Source organism: Cyclopterus lumpus, chromosome 21 (genome assembly GCF_009769545.1).
Source record: "Cyclopterus lumpus isolate fCycLum1 chromosome 21, fCycLum1.pri, whole genome shotgun sequence".
Lineage (NCBI taxonomy): Eukaryota > Metazoa > Chordata > Actinopteri > Perciformes > Cyclopteridae > Cyclopterus > Cyclopterus lumpus.
In genome coordinates this window covers 9008154-9019873 of record NC_046986.1, presented here as the reverse complement: position 1 = coordinate 9019873, position 11720 = coordinate 9008154, and the positions used below count along the sequence as shown (strand labels likewise).

The following is an 11720-nucleotide window of genomic DNA, read 5'->3' as shown; positions in this document are numbered from 1 at the left end:
TTCTCTTGAGGAGTTTTTCACAACGTACAGAAGAAATTAATTAGGTAGATGACAGATAGTGAGGCCTTTACTATTAGCAGTTATTTATAGATATTTGAGTGATTGTCGTGTGTAATGTGATGTAAATATCTGGTCCAGCGTACATATTTTTTATTTCAAATCCCAAAACCCATTCCGGGCTTATTTACATTGTCAACAAATTATTTGTTCATCTTTTTTCGTCAACATATTTTGGGATATTAAATAGATGTATTATCATTATAAATAATGATTTTGTTTATTTTGTAAGAAGTTATTTTACAGCATTTGTTTGTATGTTAAACTTTAATCATCAAGAAAAAAAAACTGAAAAATGAACATTTACTAGGATTACGCCCATCATTTTACTCGTCATCGTCATCGTCATCATCATCATCCTCGTCATCTTCGTCATCGTCATCGTCGTCATCATCATCGTCGTCATCATCATCGTCGTCATTATCATCGTCGTCATCATCGTCGTCGTCATCATCATCGTCGTCATCATCATCGTTGTCATCGTCGTCATCATCCTCCGTGTTGACTTTTCCAGAGAGCACATCCTCAATCCAGTCCTCCAGCTCCTGCGCGCTGGGCAGATCCTCCTCGTCCTCCATCTCCATCCACACGCTGTCGGCCTGCTCACAGACAGAGGTCAAAGTCATCACAACGTTCACGCCGCGTCAGGCCGGTCGTCAGGTCGTCAGGGACTCACATCTGTAACGTTGATAACTCCGATCTGTGGTCGGAACAGGTCCACCTTGAAGGTCTTCTCCCAGTAGGGGATCAGCTGAAGGCAAAAGGATCACATCAGACCTGCAGCGTGTCAGCTAAATATATCCATGTTTTGTTTGTGTTTTTTTGACAGCTCACCAGGGGAAAGTCATCGGGATCGATCCAGATGATGCTGAGATCAGGTAGGTGGGTGTTGTCTCTGGCAACTTCCTTCAAGATTTCCAAGAACTCAAAACCATCTGGAAGAATATTAATTGATACAAAACTCTGCTTCCTTCAGTGAGTATTGACTTGGAGAGAAAACAACCAATTGAAAGACACCATTTGACATTTAGAGAAATATGCTTGTTGCTTTTTAAGATTGACACCACGTGTATATTAGAAATAAGGCTAAAACCAGCAGCCAGTGAGCTTAGCTTAGCATAAAGACTGGAAACAGAGGGAAACAGCTAGCATACTTTGTCTGAAGATAACCAAATCTGCCTCTACCAGCACCCCTAAAGCTCACTCATAAACACTTTATATCTCGTTTGTTAAACACATGAATTGTGATTTTCAATTCTCAGCCTGCTACAATGGCTTCATGAAGTCTTTCCCCCTATTTCCATTTTTAATCTACTCATTTTAAAATCTTTTATTGCTTTCAATCTATTTTATAAATTATTTTGTCTTACTTCTGGTTTATTGTTTTTACCTAATTACATTTTTGTCATTTCTATTTTCCTCGTGAAATTCGCTCCAATTGTCTCACTGTTTATTTATCCTGTCTTATCTTTAACTTTTCAGTCATTAACCTGAAAGGTGCTGCACAAATACATTCTGATCTATTTGATTGATTGATGATTGAATGTCACAAAAGTAATCGAGCCATTTGCTGTAAAACTCCAGATCAAATATGTTCTAGTTCCTATCCAGTAGGCTAACAAATCGTGGCATAGCAGGTGAAACGCCCTTACCGGGGTCTTCCTCCTCTGCAAAAGCCACAATGTGGATGCCCTCAATGTCATCCTCCTGAGGAGAACAAGACAAATATAAGTCATGTTTGGCTTGTTATTGTAAACAAAATTCAAAGCCTTTATGTTATCTTCAGCCGGGCAAATGTCACTCACCCAGGTCTCAAACATATCTTCTGCACGCAGCTTTCTCAGAGTTGGTCTGATGGCCCAGAAAACACATTGAATGTTAAAGTATGTGTTCATACAAATGGTAAATGGACTTGTAGAGAGCTTTTCTAGTCTTCCGACCACACATTACATCATTCACCCATTCACACACCTGTGTGTTTTCATCAGCAGTAACTAACATTCACACACATTCACAGCTACGGAAGCTAAGGAAACATCGACTTTGGCAAGCGGAGCTCGGGATCGAACCGCCGATCCTCTGATTGAAGGACGACCCTGCTCACTGTCTGATGCCTGGTGAGCCGGCCTCCCGCGTTGGTCCTGCTGATGCGTTCCTCCCCCCCTCCTCCTCCTCCTCCTCCTCCTCTCTACCTCCTTCTGTTTCATGGATTGGAGTTCCATTCATACATTGTCATATTCATGTAATGTGTTTATGTAACTTTGTAAATGCTGTTCATTCTGTACACATGACATCTATTGCTTCTGTCCATCCGGGGAGAGGGATCCTCCTCTGTTGCTCTCCTGAAGGTTTCTTCCCTTTTTTCCCTGTCAAAGGTTATTTTTGGGGAGTTTTTCCTGATCCGATGTGAGGTCAAAGGTCAGGGATGTCATATGTGTACAGATTGTAAAGCCCTCTGAGGCAAATTTGTAATTTGTGGTATTGGGCTACATACAAAATAAACTGAATTGAATTGAGCCACAGTCGCCCCCAATAGACCCTAAGAAAAAAGTTGTTTAAATAAATACCCATTTGTCTGAACATTTAATTCAACGTTGTTTACCGTCTGTGTTCAGTTATGAATTTGACCAGATCCCCTTCCGAGTGAGGCTTGCCCGGGATGGTGACCGGCTCCTCCATGAAGGGCTCATAGAAATCCACCTCATTCAACTTTAGGGTCACCTCCTTGGCCACCTGAGGCGACAAAGACAGATCCCTCAAGACTAATAATGCATCCATTTATGTGTTTCTTTGTAATGTTACTTACAGATTTCTCAAATGTGGCAAAGAACTTGATGTAGGGCTGGAACTGCTCTGCAGCTTCTTTAAATGCGTCATAGTCTGTGGATGAAAGAGAACAGGGAGAGAGGAGTTATTTAGATTATAATGTGTTATCTGATGGTATTATGAGTTGAGAATCAAGGTTTTGTTAGTCACACATCTGTGTGTGCTTTCTTTGGCTGCTGTACACATGACATAAGCACATTCGGGAGCGGAAATAGCTGAACTTTGACCGGTCAGAAGGGGCGTGGCTCATCACTGCAAGTAAACTACTCTGGACTCAGTTCTCCCACAGCACGTGAGATGGAAGCGGGCAGTGGCAGCTGCGTGTGCAACCGTGATAAAAATGGATCTGTAAATCCGTGGAGATAAGGGGGTTAAAATGCACTCACTATCAAGGACATGAGCCACAGAGAGTGCATCACAAACCCAGCAAATAAGAGCTGTGTTCAGAAATATATATATTTTTTTAAAAACATACATTTTACAAACATATCATTTACGCCAACAGGGCTCACGCACTCACGCTCAGAGTCCTCGCTCTTGAAGAAACCGATGACCCGGATGTCTTCCTCCATCCTATCGAAGGCTCTCAGCTCCAGAGCATTGCCTATCACCTCCACCGGCTCCTCCAACAGCTACAGACACACAGACAGAGAACGTACCGGGGGGTGAGCTCGTAACTGTCCGGTCTGGTGTTGATCGGTGCCAGCGGCTCACAATCAGTCTACTCACGTCCAACAGAAACTCCACCAGAGTGTTTGCAGAGAGCAAGCCGTCAAACTCAATCACCCGATCGGCCTTGAAAACATACACGCTGCCCTCCTCCTCCAGGCCTGTGATTGAAGGGAATTACTTATCAATTTATACATTTAAAGACTGCTCCGAAAGGTTATTTGGCCCTCCAATACTGTTGCGCTAAAGGCAATCGTCTCTCAGGACTTGCTAAAAAATATCAATCGGATAGAGGTTATGCTCCATTTATTTACCCACCCAGTTTCTTTGCCACTTTTGCATCTTTGTGGGAGTCGACCATTCCAAAGCCAATATCTTTCTCCTCCATAACCTGAGCTACAAGCTGCAGCCAAGGGAGAGAGAGAGAGAGAGAGAGCATGAAGGAATAAACACTAAGAACAGGACTGAACACATACATGTCATGTGAGGAAACAAGACGAACCAACACATTATTGATTTCAAATTTGGAGTTTTAGAACAAAATCCCAGTTTAGTTGAAATATTCTTGGACGTGGATTTTGCGAGTTAAAAAAAATGAATCGGAGTGAGACTGCAGTGTTAGGTAAGGTCAAACGGAAAAGAAAAAAAAATACCAAAGTTGGTGATATGACAGAGGTATTCAAGCTGCCAAGAGGTCACGGAGACACAATTACATAATCTTTCAAGCTGGCTGAATCTAAAAATAGCCAAAGCTACAGCAATAGTTCTGACAATTGTTCTGTGAAGTACTGTAGGTTATGGGAGAATCTCCTGTCGTAAATTATCTTAATAATAGAGCAGGCCTATTTAAAGTATGATGTTCATGTATGTTTGGTCTTCAGTGCACAGGGAAAAGCTCTGATCGTACTAAAGGAGAGTGTTGACCAATAGAGCCATTCGGCAATTTGTTTTAAGTCCCTGTTTGTTGCATATTGCAGAAAGAGGCCATGAGAGTCTAACCTGGCATCAGTTTTAGGCTATTCCACTGACAGTTGGTGGTGGTAACATGCAAACAAACAACCAACAATGGGAGTGAAGTAATCAAACTTGGATGTAAACAATGCCCCCATTTGTGTGTTTGAGGAAACTTCCCAGGGCACCTTTAAAGGAACATTGTGTAGCACTTAGGGGGATCTCTTGGCAGAAATAGAATAGAATATTATTAGACTTTTTTCTTCTTTTTTTTATCACCTAAAATAAGAATTGTTGTGTTTTCATGACTTTAGAATGAGCAGTATATACACACAGAGCAGATGGAGAGGAGAGGAATCATGTTTTTACAGGTTGTAAGGCTGCAAAAATCATCTGTGAGTAGATATTTGGAACAAATGATCAAATATGTAATGTCAACTTTAACTCTAACAGGAGTGAATGCCTGTACAGTAACATAGCCCACCTGTGCTGTCAAATAAGCAAAGCTAATATCAGGACTGGGCTCAGGTTACCCTCAGCAGACCAGAGAGCAACTAACCCTCAGCCATGAGTAACCTGAGACAGGACACAGTGAACACTGTTTCATTATGTGTGGGATTCAAACAAAGAGATTTGTTTGATCCAGACATTTTTAGCCACTTGGTTTGCCGAGGCTGAATGCTTTACTTTTTGCTTTCACTACCAAATCAACAAAAATAGGACAAAAAAGAGGAGAAGTTAGTCTAACACACAAATCCACGTGAGCTCTTGGCCTATTTCTGCCAACAGAGGGAAGCCACAGGGAAAATTAGAGCGGTATAATTCTAAGAGATAGAAGCACACATTGAATTAAAGCAACAGAGGTAACCTTAAGTGACAGCCCTGCATCTCACTGGACTCGTGTGCGCCCGTGGAGTGTGCGTTCCACTCGTTGACCTTGACAAAAACATACACATTCAGATGGAGTTTTACATCGTGCTAGTTGATTATTTGGGCAGTGCACTCTAAATATGTGATATGGTGCTTTCACCTCATATCACTGCCTACACAACAAACCATATTATTTCCGTTATCTTTCTGTCCTTTTTTTGGGGGGTCTTTTTCACTTCATCACTGCTCATCTCCATCGGCCTCGTTCCTTAAATGTGGCCACGCCCCTCTTCTCTAACTACGTTGTTTTCCTCTACTCGTACGTTACCTCCAGCACCAACTCAGTCATCTTGTGTTGCTTTTGCAGCTCCTTGCCGTCTGACATGGGCCCGTGGTAGAACATGCACACCATGCTGTGCTTCTTCAAGGCGTTCTTGTAATTCTTGTCATTGATGTCTAGAACGCGGTCTTTCCCGTCGTAATGTGGGAACTCGAGGCCCTTCATTGCCGGGGCCAACGGCACAAGGCTCAGGCAAGGGAGCAGGAACAAGCAAAGGGAGAGCATGGTCCGCAGCAACCACACGCCCCAGACTGTCGAAAAGGTCACCCAAGCCCCCCCGCGGATAGGGAAATGCTACAGTAAGTTTTGGAGGTCAAAGTTGGTCCGTCGATCGCAGTTCTCAAGCATCCCGAGCTGTGCAGACAAATCCAAGTTCTACGAGCATCTTCAGGACCGAGCAACTGTTTCTCCCCTGTGATCCCTCCTTCACGCCTTCTTTCTGCAGACACAAAGACCAAAGAGGAGTACTGCGGGGCCTGTGAGGTGCTGGGGGGGGGGGGGGCTGGATACCATACATAGCTGCGCTCCTCTACCACTATGTGTGCAGGACAGGCCCATTTTTAGGAGAGCAGTTGTTTGAAGGCTAAAAATAAAGCCGCAAGTGAGAAAGAGAGATAGCACGGGGTCAGGGTGTAGTGAATACAGTTCTTGCTCCCAGTGATGTCGGGGATGTGGGTCGGAAAGAGTTGAGCCCCAGAGATTTGGGGGGGGGGGGGGTCAGTTATTTCAAGCCGTTTAATTACGTGAGAACCTGTTTAGAGACGAAAAAGGGTGGCGTATTTTAAGTAGCAGCTTATGAGACGATCTGCCAACAGGTGTGCGTAGTGGTTGTTGTGCAGATGTGGTCTCGTGAGTTTAGCATGTGCAATGTGCTATCAGAACTTTACCTGAATATATTCAAATCTATATTCAACAGCATTGTAGTTTGATTTGTTTTAGTTTTTTTGTTGTCAGAATTCAATGTGCCATCTTGATTTTTCAACAGTTTCCCCCATTTCGCTCTTCACAAACCTACACATTGGCTGTACTCTTAAAGCGTAGATATGTAATCTTCACATTCACCATTATTACATTATTGACAAAAGCCGCAGCAGCTGCACCTCTATTTTTGCGTCCCTCCTTCGTCCTCTTCATCACGACCCTCCAGTATAACAGTGCTCTGGCGCCTTGGAGCCTCGTCTGCCCTCTGCAGGCGGAAACCAAGGGCCTGCTGAATTATGGGAGTGTCACACCACTTCTTGAAGTTTAGGATTCGTGTCTCTCATCATCATAATACAAACATAATTTATGTCATATGATATTATCATTTTGCAAGAATAAAAACTCACACAAATAGGATTAATTTGTGTCGGGCTGATCTTTAATATATTTATTGTCAATAGCCCTTTTTCACAGCAGACATGTTGCCGGTGTTTTCACTAACAACACTAACGATGGCGCACATCTATTCAAGTGTCCCAGGAAGTCGTGACAGTGTGAATTTCATATAAGTTTCATTATTTCAGGTTTACCGTGATCTGCATGAACATATCGGAACAACAACTGTATTTATTTCATGAACAGTGTTAAATAACATTCTCTTCAAATTCAAATAAAATGAATGAATGTCAATGGAATGACTGAACAAAGGCTTAACCACCAGTTAGATAAACAATATCTAGAAAACCATATTATACAAATGTGACCAGCATTAGCAGAACTCACTGGAAAAGAAAGGATATTGGGAAAAGACCACTTTTATGAAAACCTGTTGTGCTGCTACAGCTACTGGTGATAACGATGATCTGCTGTGAGCTTAGCGTCTTCGCTCACATCATCCAGCTCCAAAGTTGGTGACAACGTCGCCCTGTTGTACCTGAGCCGTCCAGTCCTCCTTGATGTATTGGTGGTAGGGGTCCTTAGAGTGCTCTCTCCTCTTGGATTTGACCGTGCTTACCAGCATGGCCACGATAATGAAGGCAAACATGCCGATCATCACTGCCAGATACCAGATGACGTTCTTGAAGTTCTCCTCAGCCATAGTCTTGTCCAAAGTGTTGGCCGCAGCTGTCATGTTACGCCTCCAGTTGTCCAGGTAGTGACCTAAAGCCCGGGTCAGGGACCCCTCCAGGTGAAGGGTCAGGTTGGACAAATCAGATGCACTCATCTATTTGGGGGTGGGGGGAGACAAAGGATGGTTTTATGTCATTTCAAAATAATTAAATAAAATGACATTCGTAATTAAGTAAATTCATTAGTTCGGCTTGTGCACAAAATTCAAGTATTAGAGAGGAAAATCTATTTTAAGTAACCCGATTACTATGGGCAAACTAATAATGTATACATTTCACTGGAAAAGGTCTTATAGGAAGTGTCTGGCATTTAGGGAATCTATTGGCAACATTGGAATATAACATTATTAATGATGTTAATCACTTCATGATATTTATACATACGTACGGCGGCAGAGGTCCTCTTCACAGAGTCGGCCGCCATGTTTCTACAGTACTCACTAGACAAAGCTAACACAGGCTCATAGGGCCAGTCGGACACTGTCATTTTAATGCTTGGCAAAACTGAGTCGTTAATTTAGTGACAGCAGACACATTGTTGCAAAGGAGATCCATTTTTACATGAAGTCCAATAAAGAACTTCGGCTATTGTCCGGAAATCAGTACTGTGCTAGGAAATGTGATTCTTTAAAAAGCAGCATGCAACAAGTAATGGAGCTCTGAAAAAAAGCCCAAACGTATATTTAATTAAAGTAACGCAAAGAACACAAGAAACAGGTTCCGCAGCCTACAATCTTATTATCATCTATTATCATTTCTAAACATATGGTATCTTTTCAGCTTTACTGTACCGACCTTCTGCCAGGTTTTCAAAGGCCGAATCAGGAAATGAGTCGCCTTGGACACCTCGGAGTGAAAATGGAACAAAGCAAAGAGGCACTGAGAGAGCTCGGCTGGTTACAGTAAGAAGTCTTCAGCTCACTGGAACACACCACTGCTCCTTCTTTGTTGACTTTTTTGTAATCTTTTCTCCTTGTGTTTTTGAGAGTGTGAGTGTGTGTGTGTGTGTGTGTGTGTGTGTGTGTGTGTGTGTGTGTGTGTGTGTGTGTGTGTGTGAATGTGTGTGTGTGTGTGTGTGGGGGGGGGCGGGGTGACCTTGAACATGTAATTACAAATTGTCACTGTGTCTGAAAAAGAAAGAGTGCTGAAAGTCATTATAACTTGACAAACACACACACACACACACATGCATAAACATTCATATACACATTTCTATTAAAATAGCAGCAACCAATTCAGGGCAAAAACAAAACCTGAATAATCCAAGATTGGCCCAACTGGTTTTTGATGGTGGCTGGCGGGTGTTTTTATTCCCCTGTAATTCCTCATCTGCCCACAAGGTGGAAGCACCCGACAAGGTGACATCGACTGCAATGCCAAATGGTGCCTTCACTTTATCCCCCCCCCCCCCCCCCCCCCCCCCCCCCCCCCCACACACACACACACACACACACACACACACACACACACACACACACACACACACACACTCCCCCATCCCCCAGATGGCGGCAACGTGCAGCAAACACGTGAGAACTCGTATGCACGTGCGCCGTCTTTCCTCCTACTCTGGAGAGAAAGTGAAAGGTCGCTGTTTGGTGAAAGGAAGGAATTGAACTGGAGTCCGAAGTTAAGTGTTCCGCCACAAAGCAGCAACACTGAAGTCATGAGAGATGCATTGTCTCGCCCGAGGACACTTCCGGGTGTTTTGTTTTTTTCTGTTTGCTCACAAGAATGCCTTGAAACTGTGTGCGTTTTGTGCTGCCCCCCTGTCCTCCATCATGTGTCTCGTTATGCCCCCCCCCCGTCCTCCATCATGTGTCTCGTTATGCACTGCCAGTGGGTGGACGCCCTGCCGACTGACTGCTCTGTCCAGTGAAGGAACAGAATGGAGAACAAGTTTCAACAAATAGAGTCCTAGATCCTTTTCCCAAGCACCCGGAGTGACCTGAAGACAAGGACACCGTGTGAACACACTTCAGTTCACTTTGCACAACGGGAACAGTTGTTGTGCTCGCTTGGAAAACATCTGAGCTTTAATAAGTTCATCATTATCATTAAGTACATCTTTTATCTGTTAGCCTGCACGCGTAGCCATGCACAATCTGTATGTTTACATCACTGAGTGTTACTTCAATTTTTTTTTAAAAAAACACTTCAACAGATCATAATGAATATAAAGAAGCTTCTACTTTTTCCACTGATAGATTACTTCATTTTAGTTATGAAGAAGCCCGAAGCGACACAACCGTGATAACGATCATAAATTATGAATGAAATCTATACAGGATTAATTCAATCAAACTAAACTCTTGTCACTATCTTAATTGTGCACTGCTGTCAACTCCTTGAGAGAGAGAGAAAAAATAGGCAACAGCATCCCTTTCAGAGGATGAGCACAAGACAACTCTCCCCATCTGTCGCCTAATCCCCCCCTTTCAGCTTTCAGCTGCATGCGGCTTTGGTGGAACGAGGGTTTAGTTGTTGATGAAAAGAAAAGTAGTTCTCAGGTAGAAGTTATGATACAAACTTCAAATCACACTTCAGAGCGATATAGTGTGCCCCCCCCAGCACTTAAAAAGGTCTCTGTCTCTTAAATATTGATGTCTCTATCTGGACTTCCTACATTATTTACCAGTCAGCCAGAGGCAGAGCGGGCAGCATGATCATGATCACCTTGACCTTAACAACAACCCCATTGCACTTACATTTACAGTGCATCTGTGTCAGCTTGGCCTTCTCAATCATTTCCATCATCTCTTTTATTTCTTTATCTCCTTATTGCACAGACAAATCACAAGGTCACAGAGTGATCTAACATTACTTTTAACCTAGTAAACTTGTATACTCAGTGTTGCTGTTTCCCCGTGGTGGCCTTTGTCAGGGCTATTGTTTGGCCTTTCAAGGCTTCCCGAATCCAGTATCAATGTCCGTTGTTCTGGGCTCTTTGACAAGACACACAGCTCACTCTCCATGACAACTCCCATGATATATTTTCCCCCAATAGATTATTCCCCTCACAGGAAGCCTTACCCTAACATGTTGGAATTCTCTCATAAAAAAACATATTTTAACTTTGTTTCAATAATATATTGTACTTTTCTCAGTAAAATAAATGGTAAATAAAGCTTTTCAGCACGAGGACCAAATGGTGTTCTGCAAGAGGCTCTTGATCATATCTTTTGATGACCACACTAGTGAGGAGGCTCGGGGCCAGGAAACTGATAGTGAAGATGGATTAGAGGAGGAATTCATGACGACAACACAGATTATGATCCAGATCAAAAGACAACCATTTGAAACGGGTTCGAAACAAATGTCCTTCTTAAACTTTAAAAAAAAAAAAAAGAAAGCATGGCATGATTTTTTTGTTATAGCCCAAATAATCCATACATTATGCAATTGTTTTACTCAATGAGGCCTACAAGTTCAAAACGAGTAATGTTCACAAAATAATTAGGTTGATGAAAAAAAAGATCTAACACCAACCATTAGGCGATAATATATCATTTTGGATTCATAATCATCTATAAAGTGGCGGCCATGTTGGACCGGTAGTGCAAAATGAACTAGAAAGGTGCACTCAGTGGAGGGAAGTTCTCCGCCAGGTGCGTCACTGTGGTATTGTGTGATCGAATGAATGCAACCAGTGGAAAGCGTCATCGGACTTCATTGAAACTTAAAAAGAAGCTGCAATGTAACTTTATACAAACAATGGGCTTGAAGTTGTTAAGAGGAGTCTACGGCAGTAACAGGCAACAAAGGTGTTTTGAGAAAGAGTCAACACAACCACCAGAGGTCCTTGAGCATGCAGCCATAACTGGCCATTCATAAAAGATATTGTGCGCTTTTCTGTCGCAGAATACGAGATTAGCCGCGGACAAAAACAGAGGCACACACCCTCACTCAGTCACGGACTTGCTGATAACACAATCACACACACTCACACACACTCA

The 11720-nt window shown here is 42.8% G+C and overlaps 2 protein-coding genes across 2 annotated transcripts; both read right to left on the bottom strand.

The window, feature by feature from the left end:
* Positions 1 to 383: 383 nt before the first annotated feature.
* Positions 384 to 5938, bottom strand: casq2 (calsequestrin 2). The gene is made up of 11 exons (XM_034561868.1): positions 5702 to 5938; positions 3871 to 3955; positions 3613 to 3713; positions 3404 to 3515; positions 2864 to 2937; positions 2660 to 2790; positions 1863 to 1908; positions 1710 to 1764; positions 892 to 992; positions 734 to 808; positions 384 to 656 (listed from the first exon to the last, which is right to left on the bottom strand). Exons 1-11 carry the CDS (start codon positions 5936 to 5938, stop codon positions 384 to 386), a joined length of 1290 nt encoding a protein of 429 aa, XP_034417759.1.
* A 1457-nt stretch (positions 5939 to 7395) lies between these two features.
* On the bottom strand, positions 7396 to 8568 carry LOC117750919 (potassium voltage-gated channel subfamily E member 2-like). The gene is made up of 2 exons (XM_034562371.1): positions 8560 to 8568; positions 7396 to 7859 (listed from the first exon to the last, which is right to left on the bottom strand). The coding sequence occupies exon 2, from the start codon at positions 7857 to 7859 to the stop codon at positions 7527 to 7529; it is 333 nt and encodes a 110-aa protein (XP_034418262.1). The 5' UTR covers positions 8560 to 8568; the 3' UTR covers positions 7396 to 7526.
* Positions 8569 to 11720: the final 3152 nt, after the last annotated feature.